This window comes from Canis lupus, chromosome 14 (genome assembly GCF_011100685.1).
Source record: "Canis lupus familiaris isolate Mischka breed German Shepherd chromosome 14, alternate assembly UU_Cfam_GSD_1.0, whole genome shotgun sequence".
In the NCBI taxonomy this organism is placed as follows: domain Eukaryota; kingdom Metazoa; phylum Chordata; class Mammalia; order Carnivora; family Canidae; genus Canis; species Canis lupus.
The window spans coordinates 21,258,989-21,286,458 of record NC_049235.1 but is presented as its reverse complement, the minus strand read 5'-3'; the positions used below and the strand labels follow the sequence as shown (position 1 = coordinate 21,286,458).

At 39.7% G+C, this 27,470-nt stretch overlaps 1 protein-coding gene across 2 annotated transcripts in view; it reads left to right on the top strand.

Annotated features, from left to right (window-relative positions):
* Window positions 1-27,470, top strand: part of SLC25A13 (solute carrier family 25 member 13) — a 185,544-nt gene that overhangs the window by 154,118 nt on the left and 3,956 nt on the right. For both annotated transcript variants that reach the window (XM_038556877.1, XM_038556876.1), the window contains exon 15: window positions 18,072-18,210. In XM_038556877.1, the coding sequence (XP_038412805.1) occupies window positions 18,072-18,210 (139 nt within the window). The remainder of the gene's footprint in view (window positions 1-18,071; window positions 18,211-27,470) is intronic.

Below are 27,470 nucleotides of genomic sequence, written 5' to 3'. Positions count from 1 at the left end.
GTTTTGAGGACAAAAACACAGTCACAGAAATGGTGACAGCCAGGGCAGCAAGCATTGTCAAAAATTGCTTTCAGATTGTGTAATCACAAATTAACGCATTGGCTCTCCCCTGGAAGGTGGTCACTTAGGGACATGGGCTGTATCTAGTGTGTTCTAACCAAAGGCATTTGTTCCATTGCATTTAACAGTGCTCAGATATATGTTTCATCCACATGCATGCATGTCGTGTACGTGTGTTCACTCATGGAGTGTGTATAAGTGAGCCATTGGAGCTAACTTCTGTCCATAAAACCAGAAAGCAAGTAATAATATATTGGATACATTCTTTTTTATTCTGCTAGTAGTCTCAAAGAGATGTTTGTGTGTTTTAAAAGTTAAAATACAAGTTTATGTTTCAAAAAAATAAAATAATTCACAAAGGTATGTGAAAAAGTAAGATTCTCTCTATACGGTTTCCTTTTCTCTCCAGAAGATAATCACTCTTTGTTTCTTATATATCCTTAAGAAAAGAAAGCCTTTCTGTTTACATCAATATTTACCTCTCTTCTCCCTTCCTCTTTTTCTCTCTGTATATCACAAATTGTATCAATATCAATGTTGTGTGTCTGTGTGTTTAACACAAATAGAATATTTCTAAATACACAATAGATCTTTTTTTTTTTAAAGATTTTATTTATTCATCCATGAGAGACACCGAGAGAGGCAGAGACACAGGCAGAGGGAGAAGCAGGCTCCACGCAGGGAGCCTAACGCGGGACCTATCCCTGGTCTCCAGGATTATGCCCTGGGCTGAAGGCAGCACTAAATCACTGAGCCACCGGGCTGCCCACCCACCCACCCCCATTTTTTTTAATTGAACTGTAGTTGGCATACAATGTTACATGAATTTCAAGTGCATACAATATACTTTAAAGCTTTTTCCTCTTTTAATAGCTGTGTAAAATTTTTTTCTTGAGTTTTTCTAAGCAGTTTCCTATTGTTGGGTGTTTGTGTTGTTTCCAGTTTGAGGATATAAGCAATGACAAAGTGAATATCCCTGCAGTATATCTTGACCTACTTTTGTAAGTATATACAAACGATAAATTCATAGCAATGAAGATGTTTAGGTCAAGGGGCATGTGCATTATTTTAGTGTTAATAGATTTTGTCAAGTTATATCAGTTTATCGATTTGAGCTTGAGAACATACGAGTACATAATAATTACTCAATTTAGCAGCTTTTAAAAATTTCTATTTTTATGAGTTCATGGCCCCACCTGAAGAAAACAGTTGTCCTGTCATTACTTGGAGGACAATCGCTTTGTGTGAATTTTCTAACACCAAGGACCATTACATGGTTTTGCAGCCACCATGGTCATAGTTCTCACTCTCTTACTTCTCCCACGTTTTATCTTTGCTCTGGGCCTCTGTAAAAGCCTCCTCATGGGTTTATTCCTTTTGATTCTTGACTCTGCTAAATCTATTGTCCCTAGAGTTGATCTGTTTAAAATGTAAATCAGGGGATCCCTGGGTGGCGCAGTGGTTTGGCGCCTGCCTTTGGCCCAGGGCGCGATCCTGGAGACCCGGGATCAAGTCCCACGTCGGGCTCCCGGTGCATGAAGCCTGCTTCTCCCTCTGCCTGTGTCTCTGCCTCTCTCTCTCTCTCTCTCTCTCTCTCTCTCTCGTGACTATCATAAATAAATAAATAAATAAATAGATAGATAGATAGATAGATAGATAAAATGTAAATCAGATTAGTTGATTGTGAATGCACTCAACACACTTCTAATGAAAGCTGATTGTTCTGATAGGTTAGGATGTGGCTGTGAAGAGTCACATCCCTGCTCAGGGTTTGGTGGGTAGAAAAAGTCAGCCATCAAGAAGTGGGGGGGATGGACACAGGGGCAAAGGGGAGTGGGAAGTACACCTTCCAGTTACAGAATGAGTCAGCCCCAGGGATAAAAAGCACAGCGTAGGAAATAGAGGTGGTGGTATTTTAACAGTGTTGTCTGGTGACAGCTGGCAGCTACACTTGTAAGCACAACACATAGAGACTTTGAATCACTATGTTGTACACCTGAAACTAGTGTAACATTGTGTCAGCTATGCTCAAACAGAGATAACAATAAAAAAACCCAAGTCTGATATCAGGTACTGCTAAGAACCTTGAAGAAAAGGAGGCAGGTGAGAGTGCGTAGAAGGGCCAAGGCAAGATAGGATTGGGAGGGAGGTAGCATTTTAATAGGGTCAACACGGAAGCCTCTCACATGAGATGATACTTGAGCAGAAACAAGAGGAAATGAGAAGTAAGTGTACCGTCAGAAACCATGTCTCCCTGCTGAAAAACCATCCAACAGCTTCCTGCTGCACTTAGGATAGAATCCCTGTGGCCCTATCTATCTCCTCTACCCTCCATTTTGTACCATACTCTGCTAGCTACACTGGCTGCTTTTCTTTCATTCAGATATTCCAAGTTTACCCCCTGTTGCTTTTCTGTCTGCCTAAAGGTTCTTCCCTTCACATCTTAGGTCAGCAGAGGATTGCTCAGAAAGACAGCCAGGTCACTCCCTGTGCCAGGGTCCTCTTCCAGTTCTGTCCAGAGCACCCGGCACCATCTGCTGGTTATATATGTGGGTGTGTGTGTGCGACCTACCTTATTCAATGCTGCTTATAACAGTTTCTGCACATAAACAGACATTTAATAAATATTTGTTGAGCAAATGAATGGCAAGCAAAAGCCAGGTGTCTCCAAGTTATAAATAAGGATATTAGAGCACAGAAAGTCAGTGAATTGGCAAGTAATGACCAAAGATTATGATATTGAATGTAAAGAAAGCAGCTAATTATTCAAGAACTTGCTTTGTCATTTCTGGAGGCATCCATTCCTTCATCCAGCAAGCTCTGCCCTGGACCCTGGGGATATAAACATAAATTTTAAAAAATGAATGGTTTTATAAGAAGTTTACCATCTCATTGGGGCAGTCAGGTAAAAAGATGTTTGGAATACAGCGTGGCTGGGAAGGGCTGTCAGGGGCATAGACAGGGCTCTAGGGGAGGTAGGGGTGACTTGGTGGCAAGGTCAAGAAGGATTTCTGAAGAGGGGGAAGTAGCCTTAAAGGATGAGTCATTATTTACCAGTAGAAGGCAAAGACAAATGGCATGATGAGGTTTGTGTTCGAAGAAGGGTAATTCAGTTTCAGTGTGGACAGTGCTGCATAGGAGGTCCAGACTGAAGGCTGGGTGCTTGTTAGGTGGATCTTGGTGGTGGATTGCAGGGAAGAGGGGTGGAATTAACCTAATGTAGGGTTTGATGTTGGAGAGAGAGGGGATATATGTGGATGAGGGTTTTGTTTTTGTTTTTGTTTTTTTTAATCAGTTTAAAATCTATGTTTGGTTTAAACATGTATTTTGTATCACTTTTTTATCTACAGTGAGAGGGGATACATATATATATTTTAAAGATTTTATTTATTCATTCATCAGAGACACAGAGGGAAACACATAGGCAGAGGGAGAAGCAGGTTCCCTGTGGGGAGCCTGATGCGGGACTGGATCCCAGGACCCCGGGACCATGACCTGAGCCAAAGGCAGACACTCAACCACTGAGCCACCTAGATGCCCCAGAGGGGATATATTTGAAAGATGTTTGATAGTCTCACAAAGTCTTAGAAAGTGTGGCAGGGTGAAAAGTAAAGAAGATTAAAAGGTGGCTCCCAGGTTTTTGGCTTGAGCAACATGGCTAGATGGCAATATCATACATTATAGAAATTTTTAATATATAAGAAGCTGCAGAAACTTTATAAGACCATCTACCTGGTGTTACCTTTCTAATTGAGAAGAGAATTTAACTTGATAACTTAGTAGGTAGGGATGAGGTGAAGGCTAACACTGTCTCCTGACTCCTCTGTGTGGCATTTGCCCTAATCTCCGTTTGCCTTACTAAGCGTAGGACCAGAGACTTATCAGAGGGCTGGGACCAGGAATGATCTGCACGCATGAAGCCAGGAGAGGGAGGGAGTAAGATCTCCAAGTTGATGGGGCACCAATGATGGAACTCCGAGATCACCTGCCTTTAGGTGGCAGAAGGAAGAATGAGTAGAAAAACTAGAAGCAGCTGTCAGGTAGAGAAGTAAAATGAACAGTTGTTAAAAGGAGTTAGTGGAGGGATAAAGTACAGGCAGGGGAGGAAGAGGTGAGTAGTATCAAGTGCAGCAGAAACCAACTAGGATAAAAGCCCAAGAAAAAGTCTTTGATGTAAAAGGTGGGGGTCAGTGGTTATCTTTAAGAAATCAATTTAAGAAGAATGGCAGAAGTAGAAACATAATGAGAAAATACTAGCAGCTACAGACCATTCAACTTAAAGGTTTTACTGTGAAAGGAAAAAAGAAGGGAAAGAGTATAGCAACTGGAAGAAAAAGTAGAGTTGAAGAATATTAGGGGAGAGAGGAAGTTGAGAAAGTTATTGTGTTCTCAATTCTGTTGTGAGAACCATACCTATCTCTAGACATAAGAAAAAGAATCACTGAAGATAGAAAGATTTGAAGCATCTGAAGATAGCAAGAATGAATGTGGTGCTAGAATTTTCAGGAGAGGCAGTAGAGACAGAGTCCAGCCTTAGAAGATTGTGTGTGTGTGAATGTGTATGTATGTCTGGGCGTGCGCACACACATATACATGTATGTGCACAGTGCATAGAAGCTTACTGGAGCTCGTGTTTTTTGAGTGCTTATCAATAATGCCAGGCCCTATGCTGAAAGCTCTATATTATGTGATGTCATTTAATCCTAACTACAGCCAAAGAGGCAGATAGTAGGTTTTGTTTTGTTTTGTTTTTTAGCTCCAAGTTACAGCTGAGGAAAAGGAGTCTTGTTGGATTTAGGTAATTTGTCTAAGGTCACAGACCTCGTAAGTAAGTAGGAGGCTGGGTTTCTAACTCAATACAATCTCTCTTTGAAACCTGACCTATCACATAAAGATATATTGAGCCAGATAGTAGAGAGAACATGCCTGGATAGTTAGGGGAAGTTTGAAAACAAGGTTATATACTGAGCATAGACAGTGAGCAGCAGTTGGCAGGTTTAGTGTCATTGTCAACAGTGAGAATGGAAGTGGAAAGAACTGAAATGGCACTGAGCATAGTAGCATGGATAGCATAGGCCAGGGCAGTTAGATTACTGTTCTTCCTAATTGTTTTTAGTACCCAGCGCTATTTCAATATGGTAGATACTCTAGGAGAATGACTTCAAGTTACTCTGTTTTGTTTTTTAGAATAACAACATGTTTAGATCTCTGTATCAGCTCTTTAAATTATAGAAATTAAAATTATTTTATCCATTTTGGAGCAAGAGGGCCCTTTTATTTGTTTTAACTCTCATATTAACCAGAATAGCAACGCACATCACATATTCTGTGCAGAAAGTCAGGTAACCTGTCAGTGACACCATATTGCTGTTCAAATGGTATGTTTGTGTTCATTGAAAAATAACTCTGTGCCTTCCTGATAGCTTTGTCAAAAATATCTTTGATGAAGATGAAAATTTTAGATATCTTATCTCTAAAAGGCAAAATTTTAGAAATTCAGAAGAGAGGACAGCGGTTGAGTGTCTGCCTTCAGCTCAGGGCATGATCCTCCGTCCGGGGAGCAAGGGCTCAAGCTCCCTGCATGGAGCCTGTTCCTCCCTCTGCCTGTGTCTCTGCCTCTCTCTGTGTCTCATGCATAAATAAAATAAAATAAAATAAAATAAAATAAAATAAAATAAAATAAAATAAAATAAAGAAATTCAGAAGAGTATATCAAACACCTCAAGGGGCCAGGTTTTGTATCTAATGTAGTGTGAACTTGAGAATAATACTGGAAGTCATAGGATATTGTTCGTATTATGCTTAAAGGTTGTATTAAAGGAAGACAGACTGGAAAAAAAAAAGACTTTTTAAATCTTCCTATCCCTGTGTTTTAGAAACATCATCTTTACAAAGAGGATAGTTATAGTACCAACTAGTTCATAGGATTGTTGTTAGAAGAGGTGCCTGGGTGGCTAGAGGTTGAATGTCTGCCTTTGGCTCAGGTTGTGGTCCCAGGGTCCTGGGATCAAGTCCCACATCGGTTCCCCGCATGGATCAAGTCCCACATCGGTTCTCCCTCTGCCTGTGTCTCTGCCTCTCTCTCTGTGTCTCTCATGAATAAAATAAATAAAATCTTAAAAAAAAAAAAAAGTGTTGTGGGATTTACAAAAATAATGCATGTAAAGGACAAAGGTAGATCTTAGCATATAGTTTGCATGATGTGTTATTATTATTATTTTTTAAGATTTTATTTATTTATTCCTGAGAAACACACAGAGAGAGGCAGAGACATAGGCAGAGGGAGAATTAGGCTCCCTGTGGGGAGCCCGATGGCCGGACTCCATCTTGGGATCACGGCCTGAGCCGAAAGCAGAAGCTCAACCACTGAGCCACCCAGGTGCCCCTGTTACTTATTATTAATTTTAAATAATAGAATGTCAACTAATGGATTCTTGTAAAAATACCTCGTTCTTTCCTCTCTGTTCCAGTCCTGGGTAATTTCTGATGTGTGGTCAATAGCTGTCTCTAGGTAAGCATTCTTCTTTGGATTTTGGAAGAGCAAATAAGAGGAAACACCTAGAAAAATATTTTGTGTGGAAAATACTGTCCAAAGGAGTTGGGTGTGCTAAGGGGACTAGAAAAGATTCTTAAAAATATTAGAAAATGACTAAATTGTATAATAACACTGTATGTTAACTATATTTGGAATTAAAATTTAAAACTTTAAAAGAAAATAAAAATTAAAAACATTAGAAAATGGTTATTTTTTAAATTATTTTTTCATTTCTTCACCAAATATTTGTTTAGAGCTAACACTCACTAGGACCTAGAGTTACAGAGTGAATATGGTATCATTATTGCCTTTAAAGTGACCAGCGTTAAGGGAGGTGAGAGAGTATAAACATAGAGTGCCATAGTTCTTCAGTGATGTGTGCCACAATGATTTTTGTTTTGTTTTCGAGAGGAAGAGAGGGGATGGCAGAGGGAGAGGGATAGAGAGAATCCCAAGCAGGCTCCACAGAGCCTGACACAGGACTTGATATCATAACCCTGAGATCATTACCTGGGCCAAAATAAAGAGTCAGACACTTAACCTAACAGAGCCACACAGGCACCCCATGTTTCTTAAAAAATTATTTTAGGAGGCAAGATAGTTTTTAAAAGAAGAAAATTTAGACATAAAAGAGAATAATAAAATGTTGATCTCCTAGTCCCATGCCACAGATAACCTATCTTTCCAGAGGCGAACATTTTTATCAAGTTAGTGTTTTGTTCTTTTGCTGAAGTTTCTTACTGAGTACCTGCAGAATTAGTTTTAACACAACAGTTTGTTTATTTTAATTAAACTTTTGAAATGTAATACGTAGCCTTTCATGTTTAACATTATTGAATGTGATGCTACTTACTAATCCATTGCTAATAGAGTGCTCTAAATATGTTGTCTGGTTTCTCATTGTGATGGAGGTATTCATTTAAAAGGTATCCAATTTAAAAAAATATTTATTGGGCAGCCCCAGTGGCTCAGCGGTTTAGTGCCGCCTTTAGCCCAGGGTGTGATCCTGGAGACCCGGGGTCAAGTCCCACATCAGGCTCCCTGCATGGAGCCTGCTTCTCCCTCTGCCTGTGTCTCTGCCTCTCTCTCTCTCTCTCTCTCTCTCTCTCTCTCTCGTCTCTCATAAATAAATAAATAAATAAATAAATAAATAAATAAATAAATATTTCTAAAAAATAAATAATAAATAAAATTTTTTAAAAATTTATTGATTGTAAAATTAAGGAGATTAGGTGACAGCCAAAAAGTCCCATGTGGGGTATGATCAATTTAGCAAACCAGTATAAATTTTCTGGTAGGATTAGGTCTTTTGCCAAATAAAAGATTGGCTCCTACCCTGGTAAATATAGAACTCCTCTACTGTGATTCGGGTATGAAACCGTATAGGAGTCATACTTCAGCTGCAAGTTGTTTAAGAATATATTAGCTATTTCCATTTTCTGCTGCAACAGGACAGTGTGCTTTTCTTAGATAATGGTAATTACTTTTATATCATAACCTTTTATTGAAGATCTTTTTGCTAAGTAGTATACTGGGTACTTTATGCTAGTCATTGGACCTAAACTGTCATATCACTAAAAAGGTTACTCACATTTAGTAGATGAGGAACTTGAGGTACAGAGATACTAAGAACTTTACCCAACACCAGACAGCTAAGTGGCAGAGCAGTGATCCTACAGTGTCCTGCTCTTAGTGGGGAGTGGCACAATTCAGATGGAGATCTGAATTCTCAGAATATACATTTTGACTATGTGTTTGAACAGTCTACTTCTTCTCTGAAAAGTCATTTTCTTCAGGGAGAGTTGCAAGTAGAAAGGTGGAAGAGAGAATACCCAGCTCCACTAGCTGATCGGCCATAATGGTTGAATGCAGAGAAATGGCCTCCATTGAGTGTGCTGAAGGGGATTGGAATAAGGAACTTTTTTTTCTTTCTCCTTGGACTCAGAGATCTTCATCAAGGAGAAGAAATGAAAAAGGAATTATCACAGATGTGCTTGTGGTTTAAAAAAAAATTTTAAACCAATGAAAACATTCATATTCTATTTCTGACAATTTTGAAATTTTAAGTCTTTGTAGGTTTAAAACTCTGCTTGGTATTTATGGCTATCTCTTATTAGAGCCAAAATTTTGAAATGTTACGTTTTAAATTTTAATCATTATAAATGTTTTTACCCCTTTTAATTTTTTAAGTTTAATTTAAAAAATAAATAAATAAAACCAATGAAAACATTTTCTATTTCTGACAATTTTGAAATTTTAAGTCTTTGTAGGTTTAAAATGCCACCTGGTATTTTTTGTTATCTCTTCTTTTTTTTTTTTAATTTTTTTTATTTATTTATGATAGTCACAGAGAGAGAGAGAGAGAGGCAGAGACACAGGCAGAGGGAGAAGCAGGCTCCATGCACCGAGAGCCCGATGTGGGATTCGATCCAGGGTCTCCAGGATCGCGCCCTGGGCCAAAGGCAGGCACCAATCCGCTGCGCCACCCAGGGATCCCTGTTATCTCTTCTTAAAGTACTTTGCTTGTTTCCTTGTGTGACTTGAGATTTTTAGACTATGAGCTGTTCATTTTCCTTGGAACACTATATATGAAAATTTTTTGATGTCTGGGCTAAAGGTAGGCTCCTTTTTATTTATTTATTTTTTAAATTCTAGTTGACATACAGTTCCACATTGCTTTCAGGAGTAGAGTTCAATGATTCATTATATACATATAACATCCTGTGCTTATCATAACAAGGGTGAAGGTGGGCTCCTTTTGAGAGAGCTTGTGTTTGCTTCTGTCAGGTTCCTGGAGGTAATACCAATTCAAAACTTTGCCAGTTTGAGAGTTTTCATGTTACCCAAGAAATATAAATTCATTATACAACCCCGTGTAAGACAAGCTTAGAATTCCTAATTATTCCCAGGGGAGGATTTTCCCCTTTTCCTTCTCTCATTCTCTAGAACCAAAGCAGTTTTTCTTATGGTCCAGAATGGTAAAAGAAAGCATTTTAATTTTACCCTTACATTGAGGATACAACCCTTTGAGGTCCAGCTTTATGGAAGAGGGATGTTTTTAAGGACCAGAAATTGGATAAGGCAAGAGTGGTCTCTAAAGTAGAGACCTGAAGGAGTTGTTCAGTAACAGGGCTGTTCAATACAAGGTCAGCACCTGAGAGTAAGTACCTCCTTACATATTGTGACCTAGATGCCTCGCTTGACTCAGCTTGACTCACGTTAGTTCTACCCTTTTCTTTTAAACTTAGCACTTCAAGTAGTACCTGCCTGTCCCCTGGGACATCAGCAATTAATGCTCAAATTCAGATGTCTGTCAGGAATCTCTGGGTAGCTCGATGGTTTAGTGCCTGCCTTCGGTCCAGGGCGTGATCCTGGAGTCCCGGGATCGAGTCCCACATCAGGTTCCCTGCATGGAGCTTGCTTCTCCCTCTGCCTGTGTCTCTACCTCTCTCTCTCTCTGTGTCTGTCTCTCATGAATAAATGAATAAAATCTTAAAAAAAAAAAAATTCAGGTGTCTGGCAAATGTCTTGAAGGCAAAAGTCAGCTTTAGGGTTCTGCTTATCTCACCTAAATTTTGGCTTGAATATTCCTTACTAATTCATGAATTTGAAAAGGCTTTTACAAAATAAATTGAAGTACATTACCCAACATTTTTGTTTTCGATGGGATGATCAGCTCAAATATCCTGTCTGCCAATGGCTAAGGCAATTTAATGCCTTGAAAAGGAGATGCTCAAGATGGCTTGCCCTTGAGAATTTTCCTTCAGAATGTTGCAATATTACACAGGCAATGTCTATGATAATTCCTTTTTTTCACTTCTTCTCCTTGATGAAGATCTCTGAGTCCAAGGAGAAAGAAAAAAAAGTTCCTTATTCCAATCCCCTTCAGCACACTCAATGGAGGCCATTTCTCTGCATTCAACCATTATGGCCGATCAGCTAGTGGAGCTGGGTATTCTCTCTTCCACCTTTCTACATGCAACTCTCCCTGAAGAAAATGACTTTTCAGAGAAGAAGTAGACTGTTCAAACACATAGTCAAAATGTATATTCTGAGAATTCAGATCTCCATCTGAATTGTGCCACTCCCCACTAAGAGCAGGACACTGTAGGATCACTGCTCTGCCACTTAGCTGTCTGGTGTTGGGTAAAGTTCTTAGTATCTCTGTACCTCAAGTTCCTCATCTACTAAATGTGAGTAACCTTTTTAGTGATATGACAGTTTAGGTCCAATGACTAGCATAAATTTAATTTAAAAAATTAAAAGAGGTGAAAATATTTCTAATGATTAAAATTTAAAGCTGAACATTTCAAAATTCTGGCTTTAACAACAGATTAAACATAGCCAAAGAGAGAGTTAGTGAACTGGAACATAAGAGACTTACTCAGAATAGAGGAAGAGATTGAGACACAGAGGAAAGTATGAGATGGTCTAATAGGTATAAAAGAAAACCAGAAGGAAAGGAGAGATAATATCTAAAAATTCTCCAGAACTATTAAGCTGGCAGTCCTTAGGTTCAAGAAGCGCAACAAATCACAAATGGGATAAATAAAAATAACCTAGACTAAACATGTCAGAGTGAAAAAGCTGAATACTAAAGCTGAAGAGAGCTCATAGATGGCCAGAGAGAAAAGCAGGTGGCCCTTAAAGGAGAATGGTTGAACTGACAACTAACTTCAAAAAAGGAACAGTAGAAGTCAGGAGACATTGGCACAGTATTTTCAATGTGTGGAGGAAGAACCTTTCAACCTAGATTCTATACCCTGTACAAATGTCTCCCAGGAGCAGGGATGAATTAAAGACCTTGTTCAGACTAGTAAAATTCAGAATGCATATCACCTAGAGACGCTTACTAAAGAAAATTCTAGAATGTACTTCAGGTAGGAGGAAAGTGATCCAGATGACCGTTTCGAGTTGTAGCAAGGAATGAAGAACAAAGAAAGTGGTAAAAGTTTAGTCTAAATAGCATTGTGTGAATTTAAATAATTGTGTGGTGATAATTATAATGCTTCATGTTTTTAAAGCTAGAAGTAAAGCATGTGACAGTAAGATGGGGGGATTGTTTATAATGTAAGTCCTATAAAATGCAAGTATTATACAGGAAGAAGGTAAAGATAACAAGGACAATAAGTGTACATATTAAAATTTCCAGGACATTAACGCTTAGAGTAGAAACCAACTGAATCTTGCAATAGATAGTGGGGAGATGTCAGAAGAAAGAAGGCAAGAATGGAAAGGAAAGAAAACTGGAAAAGGTGAGACATGTTTTATAGGTTAGCTTTGTGAAGGTGCCATGCTCAGAGACTAAAATTCCATGTAATAAAACAAGGTGCCACTTACTGGATTTTCAGCCTGTCCAAATACAAGCATCGTTGTTAGTGAAGCAGTATACAATAGAAGAGTAGAGAACGAGAGTGGTAGGAGTGTTATTTCCTACCAAAAAAAAGGCAAGCTTGAGTCCCCAAGATGCTTTGGTTAGAATTGCAATGAAATTAAGGAGAAACCAGTATCAAAGTCCTTAAGCTAAAGAAACTAAATAGTAGGTTTTGATACTTTATATTCAAATTGAAGTAATTTCAGTATCACTGATCTCATATCTCCAATTGTTGGCTGGGTCATTTGGTTTTAACACCAGTGACACAATCACGTAACAGGTCTTGGCACCAGTGCCATTTCTCAGCAAGATACTGAAACTCCCCCTGTTCAAATCCCGGGCACTTGGACCTCACTCTCCCTTGACTGAGCTGGAGAGGTACTGCCAGACTGTGTATAGAAGGGTTAACTCACTTGGGGGAAACCAAAAGGAATGCTAAGGATCAAGACCTGACATGCTGCCCATTGTTTGTAGCTCCAGGATCAAAATATACAATTATACATGCCAAATAAATTCTAAACCTGTAAGGTAGGAAAGGAGGGGTGGCTCTGACTACAGGTGCCAGAAGCATTAAATAACCTCCTCAGACAAGGTGTACCACTGTTGTCCTGAATGCTGCAGGTCCTTCTGTCTGGTATTTTTCCCCGTGCTAGACAATGTGCATTCACTGCAGGAGTCTCTCTTAAGCCTCGGTCTCCCAGACCTGCTGGCTCCTGGTGCCGGGCCCTGACACAGAGGTGCCTTTATGAGTGTAATTACCTTCTCCTGTATTAGAAATACACTGTTTAGAGCTGTAGTTGCAGGTACAGCTAGAATAAGCAGGATTTAGCATGCGAAAAGACTTGCTCCAGCCCTGACTTCTTTATCAGCAATCATTCTTAAGGTTTTTTGTTCCTCAGATTGATTGGGTAGGTGTGATACCATCCAAGATGAAGAGTTTTGTTTTGTTTTGTTTTTGTTTTTGTTTTTGATGAAGAGCTTTAAAAGAAGAGAAGATGTTGGAAATTGTGTGTGTGTGTATGTGTGAGAGAGAGAGAGAGATACAAATCCTGTTGTGTTCTATCTTTTGACAATTTCATGCCTGACAGAACTGCCAGAGTAAACTTTGAGTGGATGATTCCAGCAACTTAAGAACTGATTAAGCTCCCTTGGGCTTTCCAGTGTCCATATCAAAAAAAGCGTGAGAAGTGGAAGAAAGAATTCTTTAGCCATGGTGATACTATGACCAGCGTCTCTGAACCTGAGTGGCCTGTGCTGACTGTAGACAATTAACTGGAGGTTAAGTGATACCAAGCCTTGAAGAATTTTTCCTAGACTTCTAAAATAGAATGATGATGAGAGGCCTTAGAATGATACAGAATAGGAATGGAGCCAGAGTGGAGAATTAAACTAGATCTGAGTTTTGATTCCAGTTTGTTTATATGTAGGTCTCCTCTGAGATGCCTTTTATTGTTCCTGTCTGTCATTAGTGGGCCTTTTGTTAAAAGGAAATAAAAAACCAGTAATTTTCCCTCTTTGGAGAAAGTGCTTTAATGAATAAGAGATTAGATGATTGCATTTTGCATTTATGAATTTTCCCCCAAGTTATTTTACTGTGTGTGCAGAGGAAATGCAGGGCCAACCTGAAGAGTGTGTGAGGGCAGAGTTGCCCGGAGAATCGGTGAAAAAGACTTAAGGCAGGAAAATGTGGGGCTTTACTTATAGGGCAAGGACATTTAAAGATTTATTTTAGGTGGCACACACTTTGTAATTTATTAATTTTTTAATGGCCAAAGTAATTATTTTAGTGTTGCTGACGCAGACTCTTGTGCAGCATGGAATGTTGCCCTTTCTTATAAAGTTGCATGTTCAGAATGGCTAATCACTTAGTAAAAATCCTACATGGGGCAAGGAGATTTCAAGTCAGGCGGGTTTGTGTTGTGATAGGGGACTGGAGAATGGATATTCACTGTGAAATGAAGGATTTATCAGGGAATCTGGAGAGAGAAGCATTCTTACTCTAGGAACTTTGAAAGCCTTCTTCACAGCCTGCTTCCCTTTTCATTGTGCGGGAGTCATAGGTCAGGTGTTGCCTGAGGCAGCCTGACAAATTGGCACCTGCTTTTGTACCTTAGACCTGAAGAAAGTAGTGGGGAAAGAAGGCTGGGGAAATGTAAGAAGTGTTTTTCACCAACCTTTTGCAAAGTTAGCCATCCTTGGGAATTGGGCTTTGATGCCTGGGGTGTGAGAGAGGCCAGGGACACCCCGTGACTCAGGAGGGTGATTTGCTGCTGGGAGAGGCAGGGAGACCCACACCCCCTTGTCCCCCCTGGCTTGACTACCAGCAGGTAGGGTAGGGGACACCTCCTCGGGATTTCTGTGGTTTTTCCATCATTTATTCCTAAACTCCCAGCTCCATAGGTTTTCTTTCTTCCTTGGCTTTTCCTTCTCTCTTTTCTCAGATAATAAGAAACCTGTGACCTCTTTCATGGCCTGATCTTCACTCTAGCATGCATGAATTATCTGACGACATTGTCTGATTCCAGATAGGAAAAACACATTTTCCTGACCCATTTTTCCTTTGGTATTTCATGGCGCAGCTCCACTTTTTCCTTGGATTTGTTCTCTTATTTGTTGGCTTACTTGTGTTTTAATCAGGCCATTTTTCTTCTCGGGCATCAGGAATATTTTCAAATGTCTTTTTAAGCATGTTGAACCCCTTATAATACACAGATACAGTATTTATTGTCATGATTTCAGGACAGGAGGGGGCGTCCCTTGGGAAGACCCAACTGCTTTCCTGTGGCCTTATTCTTCTGTGTCACGGAGAGGTTTCTAATTTTGCATCATGTCTTCCTATCATAGCCTTCCTATTATATTGCAGCCACATAGCATCGGAGAGGCTAATAACTGCTGTTCTCTTCCTTTTTTTAAACTCTCATATTTCAGTACAAAATCATCAACTACTTCTTCCTGAGCTCTTTGTATCCCCAACAGGTTATAGATCTTTGTTTGAAAAACCAGAAGCTTGGCTTTGGTATCTAATATGTTTCTCCAAGAAATAAGTTTGTTTTCCTTGTAGGAGCCTGACAAAATATCCCAAAGCCTCTTCTTTCTCTTCTAAATTGTGCATTGTTGTTGTTTCTGTGTAAATTGGCAGTCAAATCAGTGTCCCCAGAACAAGCCTTAGGCTCCAACTGACAGCCAGAGATTTTGCTGAGCATTCTCTGGCCCCTGGTTCCTGGCCCCTTGGTGTTTACTCTCTGAAATAGGCCGCAGTGATATAGGCAGATAGAAGAGCATGAAGAAAACTACGAACAGTACTGAGAAAGTACAGCTAGTGTGGAGTTGTATGGAAGTCACTCCCTGTCTGCCTTCTCATTAAAGAATCCTCAGTGGAAAGGGTGATATTTGGGGTTTAAATGAATAAGGAGGTGATGTTCCCAGCTTTGCAATCATCAAGGTAGTTGCAGGGTGATAGGTGTACCTTGATTCATCAGATGAATGGGGTAATGAGCAGCTTTACCTGACGCTGACCAAAGAGAGGAAAATGGGAAAGTGAAGTCATTATGAAGCTTTGAGAAGGGTGAGAATATGGGGCCAGTCCATAGGACAGCGGAGACCAAAGATGGCAGCTGAGTTTTACAAACAAACAGAAAGGAAATTTAGGCAATATGACTGTGTATGAGATGTGAGACCATAACAGTCCCTGTCTCCCCAACCTCCCCCCTGAAAAAAAAAAATCCCACAAAACCATACACTGTGAATTTAAGGAGAAGAAAAGGATAAGTCAGAACCACAGAATGATGGTCTCAACAATGGAATGATTATTAATATTATTGTGGAAGGAAATGCCCCAAAACATGTACAGTTGTGGTGGTTATCTCTGGCTGGTACAATTTAAATTTAAATTTTTAATGCTTTTCTGTATTGTCTGTGATGAGCAGTTAATATTTAATAATTGAGGGGGGAGGACATTTTGAGGGAAAAATATCACCAGGAATAAAATAAACTGGAACTTGGCTCTACAATGTGAAGATTTGGGAGATGAGGTTAAAAGTAAAAACTAATAGATTTAGCAAAAAAGCAAGATTTGTGGGAGAAAGAATTGTATTAGCCTAAAAAAATTACTCCAAAGAGATTTGTTTAGAAAGTCAGTAATATGACAATGTTTCTTTTACTATAGAGGAGGGGCCAGGCATGAAGATTTACCTGATCTTAATTTGAATTGGTTATTTGGCACCTAATTTTGAATATCTCCTGAACAAAGTATGCCAGAGAGAGTAAAGGGCTAGCAGAACTTACAGGAAGGTTTGGAGGCAAATGAGGAAAAGGAAATAAAAATAGCCAGGTGAAAGTCTCGCCCTCCCACATTAACTGGTCATAAGGGGAGTACTGATGCTGTACATAGATACTGGCAATCTACTGCACTTTTCCCCCTTGAAAAAGCTGGGGGAGGTGAAAAGATTGGAGAATCCTGTCCTGAATATTGGACCTGTCTCTGGCATTGCTCTAAGGATGTCCCCTGAGCAAGCCAGTAGTGTGGCCATTAATAAACATGCAGTTGATAGATTAATCATCCTGGGCATCCGTTTGCACCTATAGAAAAGGAGGAATTGGGTGTGGTGGTTTTTGTGTTTCTCTTTTCAGTTAGGCATCAACAGTTTGGGGGTTGACAAGATACCGAAATGTGGGTTGTTTGGCAGTACTTGATGTGGATCTGCCCGCCTTTTATATATTTATACACACACACACACACACACACACACACACACAGAATGGACAAAGATAACACGGCCATGGATGAATTGACTGAGGAAGAGCCAACATAACAGATTCCAGATTCCAAGCATTGGTCCTGGTTAGAAGGATGGGCCAAGCTATGATGAAGTTTACTAGGATGAAACAAAGTCCTGCTTATGTTACTTATTTAAAGCAACTAATTAAGTTACAGTATCCCTAGGTTAATAGCAATCCCTATGAAAAAGACTAGGGTTTTTATTACCAAAAGTCTCAGTTTGAGTCAGGATTGTAATGATGGTGTCTGAAAGCAAAGACTATAGTAACAGATGTTGTAGTGTGAAGGAACTTTGACAGAGAGGAGCCTAGTTTTGAGCAAAAATACCCGAGATCCAACATAACTTGACCATACTAAAATGTCACTGAGCCTGGCTAGATCTGTTGAATCTGGATGGATTCATTATTTTCTTTGAAGAATCTCTCAATTTAGTGGAAATTTTTAGGTATTAGAAATCTGTGAAAGAAGTTGCATTAAATCATTAGGTGTTGAAAGGGGTGACTTCCTTCCCATTTAGACCTGCCTAAAACACAATATATGTCTTGTGGTTTTCATTAGAATGCTATGTTTCTGGGCACACATCAGTTTTCAAGGCCTCCCCGTGCATTATTTTGGCACCAGAAATTATTTGAAGACTTAGCTCTAGTTGCTAATTGCTCTACACACAGCTCTTAAATGGGTAGGAATTATTGTAAATATTTTAAGGCTTTAGAACAAGCATTTATCAATGTTTCATACCCTGGGGGAGAAGGGGTAAGTATGTGAATAAATTAGTGGATCCATGAACCCCTTGAAAAGGTATATAATTTTTTATGTATGTGTAATTTTTTTCTGGGAAAGAGTCCAACACTTTCATCAGAGTCTCAAACAATTCAGAAAACATACCTCTTCCACTGGCACCTACATAATTTGTCTACTTCCTAGTATGTAAACAAAGGGGTACCTTGCTTGTTGCTGCCCATCTTCTGAGAACAGATACTCCTTGAAATGCCAATGAATGACTTGCCATCAGTAGGGATTTAAAAGGATGTTGCAGGCAGAGTTCCAAGAGTGTTTTAATTGAAATCTTATCATTGGAATAAATGAGAACTATTCCCTTCTTCCTCATGCTGCGCAATAAAGTTAGTTTTATTTTTAAAAACAAAATTCAGATTTATTACTTGTAGAATTTGGGTTTTTTTTTTTTTTCTGTTCCCCTTTCAACTTGTGAGTACAAACTTGGTCTTCTCCAGGAATATTTTGTTCTGAGGTAAGTTCCAGAAAAGCTTGATCTTCTCAATGGGATATGTGTTTCATGTGGTTTTTCTTCCTTTTCAAATGTACAGGGTGCCAAAGCATGCTTTCTGCGGGACATTCCTTTCTCGGCCATCTACTTCCCGTGCTATGCTCATGTGAAGGCTTCCTTTGCAAATGAAGATGGGCAGATTAGTCCTGGAAGCCTGCTCTTGGCTGGCGCCATAGCTGGTGAGTGGTCCTCGCAGAGTTCTGTTCTCCCTGAGCCCCTCTCATAGCACTGCCCTGGGACTTTTTTGCTTAGAGTTCTTGATAGGGTGCAAATGAGGTGGCTCTAGATTGCTTTGAATACCTCTGAAAAGAAGGAGAAGAAATTAACCTTCTGGCGGATTAGATTAGGCAAGTTTAATTTCTTAACTCCAGAAAAGGCTCATTGAAATTTGGTGCATTTTGTGGTCTTGTTGAATTCCAAGTTCTGTATTGTTTCAGAGTTTCGCTTCACAGCATAACAGTGATAACTGTTCAGTGGAGAGTTTTTAAAAATATGGATACTTGGGCTTAAAGGTGTCTAACCAAAATAGTACATAAATACTTGTCCAGAATTTAAGCAGTATTTGTTATTTAATAACCTTTTTAAAAAGTTTTTAAAGACTATTTGAGAGGGAGCACCAGCACAAGTGGGTGGAGGAGCAGAGGGAGAGGAAGCAGACCCTTCACTGAGCTGGGAGCCTGATGCGTGGGGCTCCATCCTAGGACCCTGGGATCATGACCTGAGCCAACAGTAGACCCTTAACTAAGACTCCCAGGCCTCTCAGTAGTAGTTAATATTTAGATAAAAGTAATGTAGAATCAGGAACAACTCGGTGGAGGAGATCTGATTCCTTGTAGCTGTGCTACAGGAACAGGGTATGTTAATTGAACCCCAGAGGGAAATAACTCTTGTTTTCAGTGCTACAGGGAATATGTCAATAGGAAAAAAAAATAGATGAGCTGGAAGGTTGTCTTCTACATCACAATGTAAATTTCCAGAGGAATATAGCCACAGCAGGAATCCATTCCATCTTTGATGCTCCTAGTTCAGAGACCCTAAAGGCTTGAATGAGCTGGATTTGCTTTCCAGGTGGTGGCAAACATTTAATGAGTTAACAAACCCTAAGGCAGTGGAGGGATGCCTGGGTCCAAAGGTTTTTATAAAGGGGTGGTTCTCCAGAGATTTGTGGCTTGAGTCTCAGAAGAACAACCCCCTGCTCTGAGAAGTTGTTTGCTGTTTCTTGGGCCCCCTGTACCTGGGGAGCCCTTGAAGGCAAGAACTCATGAAGCTCCTCTCTAGTTCTTTTTTAATCCCTTTTCTTTTTAAAAGGCAGTGACATTGGTGAATGAGGTAGGGTTGTCCTTTCCTGGCTGCTCAGGGACCTTCCTCCATAAAGGCCACTCTGCCTCTCAAGAAATCATGGTCTTGAGACTAGAATATAGAATTCCCAGGTTTTTGTTTTTTGGGCTTTTTTTTTTTTTTTAAGATTTTATCTATTCATGAGAGACACAGAGAGAGGGGGGCAGAGACATAGGCAGAGGGAGAAAGAAGCAGGCTCCCTGGGGGAGGCTGATGCAGTACTTGATCCTGGGACCCCCAGGATCATGACCTGAGCCAAAGGCAGGCACTCAATCACTGAGCCCCCCAGGTGCCCCTAGAATTCCCGGTTTTAATCCCAACTTTTCCATTGATTAACTGTGTCCTTTTGTATGTCCTTTACATGTGCATAAATGATGGCATTTTTTCCTATCAAAAGGTTATAATACAATGTATTTTGTATTATTTTGTACATTGTATTATATATTACTTATTTGAAATGAGGTAGGACCTTAAGGGGAAAACTGCCATACCACTTGAATAGTGTATTACGTGGACAAGTTACCTAACCTCTCCCAAGCCTCGGTGTCCATGGCTGTGAATGGAGATGATACTTGTACGGATGACAGTGTGTGCCTGTGAGATACAAGCAAGAACCTATGAAGGACAGAGCATTGTGCCTAGAATACAGCATATACTCAGTAAATGTTAGCCAGCATTACATTAAATCCAAGAGAATCTGTCTGTAAATTACTTTAGAAATCAGTCGTAAAACCAGAAGATATATCTGTTAGAGCTCAGATCAAAGTCTAGGGCTCTCTCCAAGCCCTGTTCTCCTCACACTACTAAAAGAGCGCCTGTAACTCTTCCCTTAGAAAAGATAATCACCCAGAAGGAATTTTATCTCCGGGTAGGAATTTCCTAAGTAATCCATGTTACCAGAGCCATAGAAATTACTGGCTGATTTTTTCTCTTTTAAGGTTTATTTTCTTTCTTCTGTTACTTTTTTTATGATTAGGAAAATAATATTGCTAATTGTAAAATATTTGGAAAGTAACGGTAAATAAGAGAACATAGTCTGTTATTCCACACTATAAGATAATCCCTATTTAACATTTCTGCTAATTTGTTTCTCCTTGCATAGTTTTTAATAGAGTTATAATCACACTGTGGATATGTGGTTTTCACTTAATTTCATAGCTGAAGCACTGTTAGCCATCGCAGCAAAATGGTTTATGGCATATGCTGTGGGGCCAGACAACACAGGTTCAAATTCCAGTTTCCAAAATCTTTAAAAAAAGCGGGGGGGTGGGGGGACCCCCGGGTGGCTCAGTGGTTTGGTGCCTGCCTTTGGCCCAGGGCAGCATCCTGGAGTCCCGGGATCAAGTCCCATGTCTCGGGCTCCCTACATGGAGCCTGCTTCTCCCTCTGCCTGTGTGTCTACCTCTCTCTGTCTCTCTCTCTTTCTGTGTCTCTCATGAATAAATAAATAAAATCATTAAAAAAACAAAACCAATTCCAGTTTCCCCACTTAGACCTGTGTAACCTGCGCAAGTTATGAAACCCCTTTCTGCTTATTTCTCTATCTGCTAAAAAGTAAAGAATAGTCTTAGTCTCATAAGATCATTCTAGAGATCAGCATATATAAAGTAAATAAATGTAAAGATCCAAGAGAGTACCTGGCACATAATAAGTATTTTTATTTTTTTATTTTTTAAATATTTTTATTTATTCAGAGAGAGAGAGAGAGAGAGAGGCAGGGATCCTGACATGGGACTCAATCCTGGGTCTCCAGGATCACACCCCAGGCTGCAGGCGGCGCTAAACCACTGTGCCACCGGGCTGCCCATAATAAGTATTTTTAAATGTTAGATAATACTTGGGATCTCTGGGTGGCTCAGCTGTTTGGCACCTGCCTTTGGCCAGGGCACGATCCTGGAGTCCTGGGATCGAGTCCCAAGTCAGACTCCGGGCATGGAGCCTGCTTCTCCCTCAGCCTGTGTCTCCACCTCTCTCTCTCTCTCTCTGTCTCTCTCTCTCTGTCTATCATGAATGAATAAATAAATAAATATTTTTAAAAAATTAAAAAATAAGTGTTAGATAATACTTTTATATATCTTTTAAAACGTTATAAACATAATTTTTAACTGCTGCATATTTATCTAGCCCTTAGATACTTAGATTTTTTTTTTCAAAAACAAATGTAAATACACTATATTGAAAAAACCATCTTTGTGCTTAAAGGCTTTTCCTCTTTTCTGGGGCATTTCCTTGGAGAAAGAGATTCTCTCTAATGTGAGTATGTTGGTAAAAAAAATATGACTCTTTTGATTTAATGCATTACCACATGATTCTTGGAGATAGGAACTGGAACATGCTGCTATTTTAGCCCTGCGGCAACCCTAGTAGCTTTCAGAGTTGTTTTTCAGATACCTTCTCTGTTCGTTATCTATTGCTGCATAGCCGATTTCCCCAAAACTGACCAACTGGAAACAGCAGACACTGATCATCTCACAGTTTCTATGGCCTGGGAGCAGCTTATCTGAAGGCCTCTAGCTCAAGGTGTGTCATAAGGTTGCAGTCAAGGTGTCAGCCAGAGGCTCGACTGAAGTTGGGAGGATCACTTTCAAGGTGGCTTCAGGCACATGGCGTTGACAAAGAGGCCTCAGTCCCTTGCCACACAGCCTCACTGGTGGTCACCTTGGATGTTCTTGGGACAGTGGCTGACGTCCTCCGCCCCCACCCCGAGCTAGGTTAGAGAGGGATGAAGGGAGTGGGGAGAAGGGTGGTAAAAAAAGACAGAGGGAAAAAAAAAAAAAAGACAGAGGAAGGAAGCAAAGCAGTTGCTGCCATGTCTTTTGTGACCAAGCCTCTGTTTCTACACTATCCTGTTGGTTACACCAATCAGCCCTGTGTAACATACAGGGAGACTGAATAGAGGCAGAGGTGTGAATACAGGAAGTAAAGGTCACTGAGAGTCATTTGGGAGCTGGCCATCATGCTTTATTTTCATTTTATCGTCCACCTTGTCCTTCCCTGCAGTATAAAAAATACAAGACAAACTGTCATTGGTTTTGTTCTTTAAAGAACATGTTAGCCTCAAAGCTTGATGGTCTAGTATATTCCTCAAATCTGTGTAAATTCTATCATGAGAACTAAGCTACTTTCTCAGTGTGTAATTACAGAAATCAGAAGCCAGTGGCAAATGTCATAACTATCATTCTCATTGAATTTAGGGATAAGACAAGGACGTGTCTATATCATCCTTGTTTTTCAGGCTTATTCTGGAGGTTCCATTAAATGTAGTAAAAGAAGAAAAAGCAGTGAGAGATATAAATATTAGAAAAGAAGATATGAAACTATCATTTGCAACTGATTGTTTAGCTTAAAATCCAAATAAAATTGCCAAAAAATGTATCAGAATTAGTAAGTATTGTATTTTGTTATAAGATGAGCATAATAGGGACACCTGGGTGGCTCAGTGGTTGAGCATCTGCCTTCGACTCAGGGTGTGATCCCAGGTCTGAGGTTCGGGTCCCACATCAGGCTCCCTGCATGGAGCCTGCTCTCCTTCTGCCTATATCTCTAAGGGAAAAAAAAAGATGAGCATAATAATCTATATCTGGCGATAGGCAATTAACTGATGTCATAGGAGGAAGCCGAACAACCAGCTGCTCAGTGTAGAACCCTGCTGGCAGGCTCAGCCAGAAGGCCAGGAAGATTTCTGTGTAGACGTGTGTTGTACCCAGTGCAACAGTAGCAAGGACAGTGAGCACAAAAATACACAAGTGGGGACTGTTGGAAGATGGATCAGGCCCACATATTCCCTTTGTGGATGCCAGTGAAAGCAAAGCCATTTCCTAGAGAAGAGACACAGGTGGAGTAGGCACAGAATCCCAGGAAGTACATACCAGGGCCAGAGTGATCTGTGTCATTAAGAGAAAGGAGAAAAGCTTATCTCAAAATAAACACAATGAATAGCAGTTGACCACTAACCTTTTAATTGTAATACAGAAATGTCTCATTATTATTTTTATGTGCATTTTTATGTAAAATATAATTTTATGTTTAAGTTACTCTCCTACATAGAGTACGTATATATTTTTTGTTGAACACTTATAAATAAGATGGGTCTGGGATTACATTAATATGATCATGCTTTCTATATTTTAATAGTAATTTCAGTTATTCAGTAAGTACTATTTTTCTAAAAATTTTATTTGACCTAAAGTTCGATTGCTTTAGCAGGTATTTTAACAGAGGTGGTTGTTGAGATCTCAAAACCTGGAGAATATTGACTTTTCTTTTCTTTTTCTTTTTTGCCTTTTTTTTTTTTTTTTTTTTAGATTTATGTATCTGGTTGTAAACTGGGAATATCTTTAAATCATGGAAACGTTTCCATTATTTCATAGGATAGAGTAAGCCTAACTAACTGATATGTGAATTTATGTTCATTGACCAATGTGCCTTAGTGTGTCAACGGTGAGAGCTGAAGCAGGGAGCCTGAAATTAAACTAAATTTTAGGGAGGCCTGGGTGGCTCAGTGGTTGAGTGTCTGTCTTTGCTTCCACTCAGGTTGTGATCCTGGGGTTCTGGGATCGAGTCCCATACCGAGCTCCCCACGGGGAGCCTTCTCCCTATGCCTATGTCTCTTCCCCTCTTTCTCTGTGTCTCTCATGAATAAAAAATTAAACCTTAAAAAAAATTTTTTTAATTCTCTGCAATGAACATGCTGCTTCTTGATTAATGAAGGGCATTTCAGTATGGCTTATGTATGATCTTAAAGAAAGGATATCTAGCGCTTCTCAAATTTTAGAGTTTTGTCATACCCAGTGATTTTAACTGTCAGCAGTGAGATAAAGGATAAGTCACCTTAGACTAAGTTATAATTTGGGAGCATCTTTAAGAGCTAATCAATGCATAGATAGGGAATTGCTAACTATGTGTGATTGTCGTGATGCTTTTGCAGATATATTAAAAGAATTAAGTTAGAAGGGAAGTACTGTTGACACAGATTTGTTAATGATGTGGACATAAAGGTCAAGATAATTTCAAAGCAATTCTTAGATCCTTAAAAAAAAGTCATGGAGAGATTGAATCAAAGTAATAGACTGAGCATATTCATCTTTCTCTCCTCTTGTCCCAAATACCTTAAAATGTCAGAAAATACATGTTTTAAAACTCCTTTTGGCACTAGAAAATGTCAGCACCAGGCCTCAGAAGGCTGGAGATGGAAGCATATTGACTCTAAAACTAAGCTGGATGGTGCTACAGCCCAGGACACTGGCAGGAAAAACTGCTCTCCATGTAAGAGCAGACCCAGAAAATTTTAACCTCTGAGTGAACAATAGGACACCTAGCTTTGGAGTAGGCTTAAGGTAAATCTTTAACAGGGGTTAAGGAGTGGCACTGGTGGCAGGAAGGTGGGGCTGGGTCCTCCCTGCTTCTTTTTGTCTGGAGCTTTAGGCAATGCTTGAATCTAGACCAGGCCAGAGCTATTTTCTGAAGAAAGGCATCACTTGCCTGAGGAGGGCAAGTGTAAGGAATCAGAAGAAAGTAGGGGAAGGCTTAAGGTTCCAGACCTTTACCCTGATGGCCAGAGTAATATAAACTAATGGGAGCTCTTCCCAAGAGGGATATAAAATAATTTCTTCTACTTCCAGACTGAAGTGTTCCACCTTTCAGTGACTCGGAAGGTCCCAGCCCTGCCAGGCCACCTCACCCCCTTGTACCTAGTTAACTGGCCTCCCCCATTTCATAAGGCCCATTGCTAGCCCTGCCCTGCAGGAGAGGAGCCTGAAGGTGAAGCTGACCTAGGAGGTGGTAGAAGCCAGCACTGTACTGATGAGCCTGTTCTTTGAACTTCAGGATCAATAGAGAGCGGGAGGTCCCTCAGACAAGCAACAAGACAAGTAAACAGGAATTTCAGGGAAAACAGGCAATTCAGAGAAAAGGAGAACTTTTTAAAGAACTATAATTAGGATCTGCAGAGAGAATTGAGAAGAACAGGTTTTTTTTTTTTTTTTTTTGATGTTTTTTATTTAATGTTCTATTTTTTTTAAGAGGGGGATAGGGGCAGAGGGACACACAGAGAGATAATCCTAAGCAGGCTCCATACCCGACACAGGGCTCAGTCTCACAACCCTGAGGCCATGACCTGAACCAAAATCAAGAGTCAGGCACTGAACCAATTGAGCCACCCAGGTGCCCCTTGAGAGGAAGAATCTTAAGGAACCTTTCTTGAAAATTAATAGAAAAAAAAAAAAAAAGAAAATTAATAGAAGGATCGTCTAAATAAAAAAGCCATAAATGGTCTGAATGATAGAATGGATATGCTCAAAGAGCAAATTAGACATCTAAAAAGTGAAGTCACTACAACATGGAGCAAAAATAGATAAAAGAGGAAGAGCAAATGTAAGAGACGTGTAGGATTAGTCCTGGAAGTCTAACATCTACTTAATAGGAGTTCCCTAGAGAGAAGTAGTATAAAAGATGGACACAAAACAAATCATTAATAAAAGTCGACTCATCTTTTCATCTGCAGTCCTGGGTACCTTCAAAATGCCATGGAAAGGATGTCTTGATGGCATTGCCAGGCACACCAGCCTTCAGGAGGGAGGGCATATCTCAAGTTCTTTTCTACCATAACTCAAAGGTTACACTTCACAGACATGCCTGAAGCAGAGTGAAAAGTGAAATAGGAAAGGAGAAAGTAGGAGCTATATGAAACAGAGCAAATAAAAGTTAAACCTGAGAATAGATTTAAATAACTGGTGACTTTAGTGTATGTATTTTTTTTCTTTTTTTTTTCTTTTTTTTAATTTATTTATTTATGATAGTCACAGAGAGAGAGAGAGAGAGAGGCTGAGACATAGGCAGAGGGAGAAGCAGGCTCCATGCACTGGGAGCCCGATGTGGGACTCGATCCCGGGTCTCCAGGATCGCGCCCTGGGCCAAAGGCAGGCGCCAAACCGCTGCGCCACCCAGGGATCCCTAGTGTATGTATTTTTATGTAAGAAGGGCTTGTTGGCAAAGGGTGCAAATAAATGCTAATTTATTATACATACAGTAATTATTGTACCTCTGTGATAAATGTATATTAGGAAGGGATGGAGATCAAAAGGGAAACAAACAACTAGAAGTAGAGAAAATGAAAACCACAGTATAGGATAGCAGAAATAAATCTAATAACCACAATTATAACCATGATTGAATGGATTCAGTGCCCCTAGTAAAAACAAATGCTTATTTTAGATGAGTTGTGAAAGGAAATCTAGTCATCTGAAGTTTGAGAAAACAGTGACATAGAACAACTGAAAGAGAGCAGATTGAAAAATATGTATTAGGCAAATACCAAAAATAAGCAAGTTTAGCAATATTAATGTGAGACAAAATGGAATTCAAGGTTTAAAGAGGCACAGAGGCATATTTTACATTTACAAAAGATAAAATTCCCTAAGAAGATAGTGCCACCCTAAATAAAGAGATAATACGAGGCCACCTGGAATTACCAGGAATTGAGTTTATTCGGAACTAGTGGAAGAATCGCAGTGAGGGACCCATGTTCTGGAATAGGCTATAGGCGATTCTGTAGGCAAGAAGTCATAACCGGCATGTAAGCCATAAACTCATTGGCTTGAGCATGAGGACACCTTGCTTGCCACATGTTCGTTGGCCAGGAAATAAATCTCAAGTCTTCTGCAAATCAAGCATTTATGGAAAATCAGTCTCTCAGTTCTCAAGCTCCGTTCTTCTGAAGGAGCATGCGTGAGAATCTCCACCTCCTACCCTCTGGTTCCATTTTAAACCGTCCTTTCATGGTATATTGCCATCAGCCACTGTGTATTATCAACATACTGTTGTTTTATAAAACCTCAATTTAGCAGTACGATAAGATCATGGTATTTTCTCATTCCAAATCTTGACACTTCTCTTAGAAGCTGATCCATCAAGTAGATACTGCAGATAAGGATACAGAGGGAATTTGTGAAACTCTTAAACTTGATCCAAAATAAATAGATATTAACTTTGTATCCCATAAACAGAGAAGCACATTCTTTACAAATGCTAATGGGATATTTATGAGAATTGCAAATTTCTTGCTCCAGAGTTGTATTTTGCTGGCTGAGCTTTCTTTCTGTTG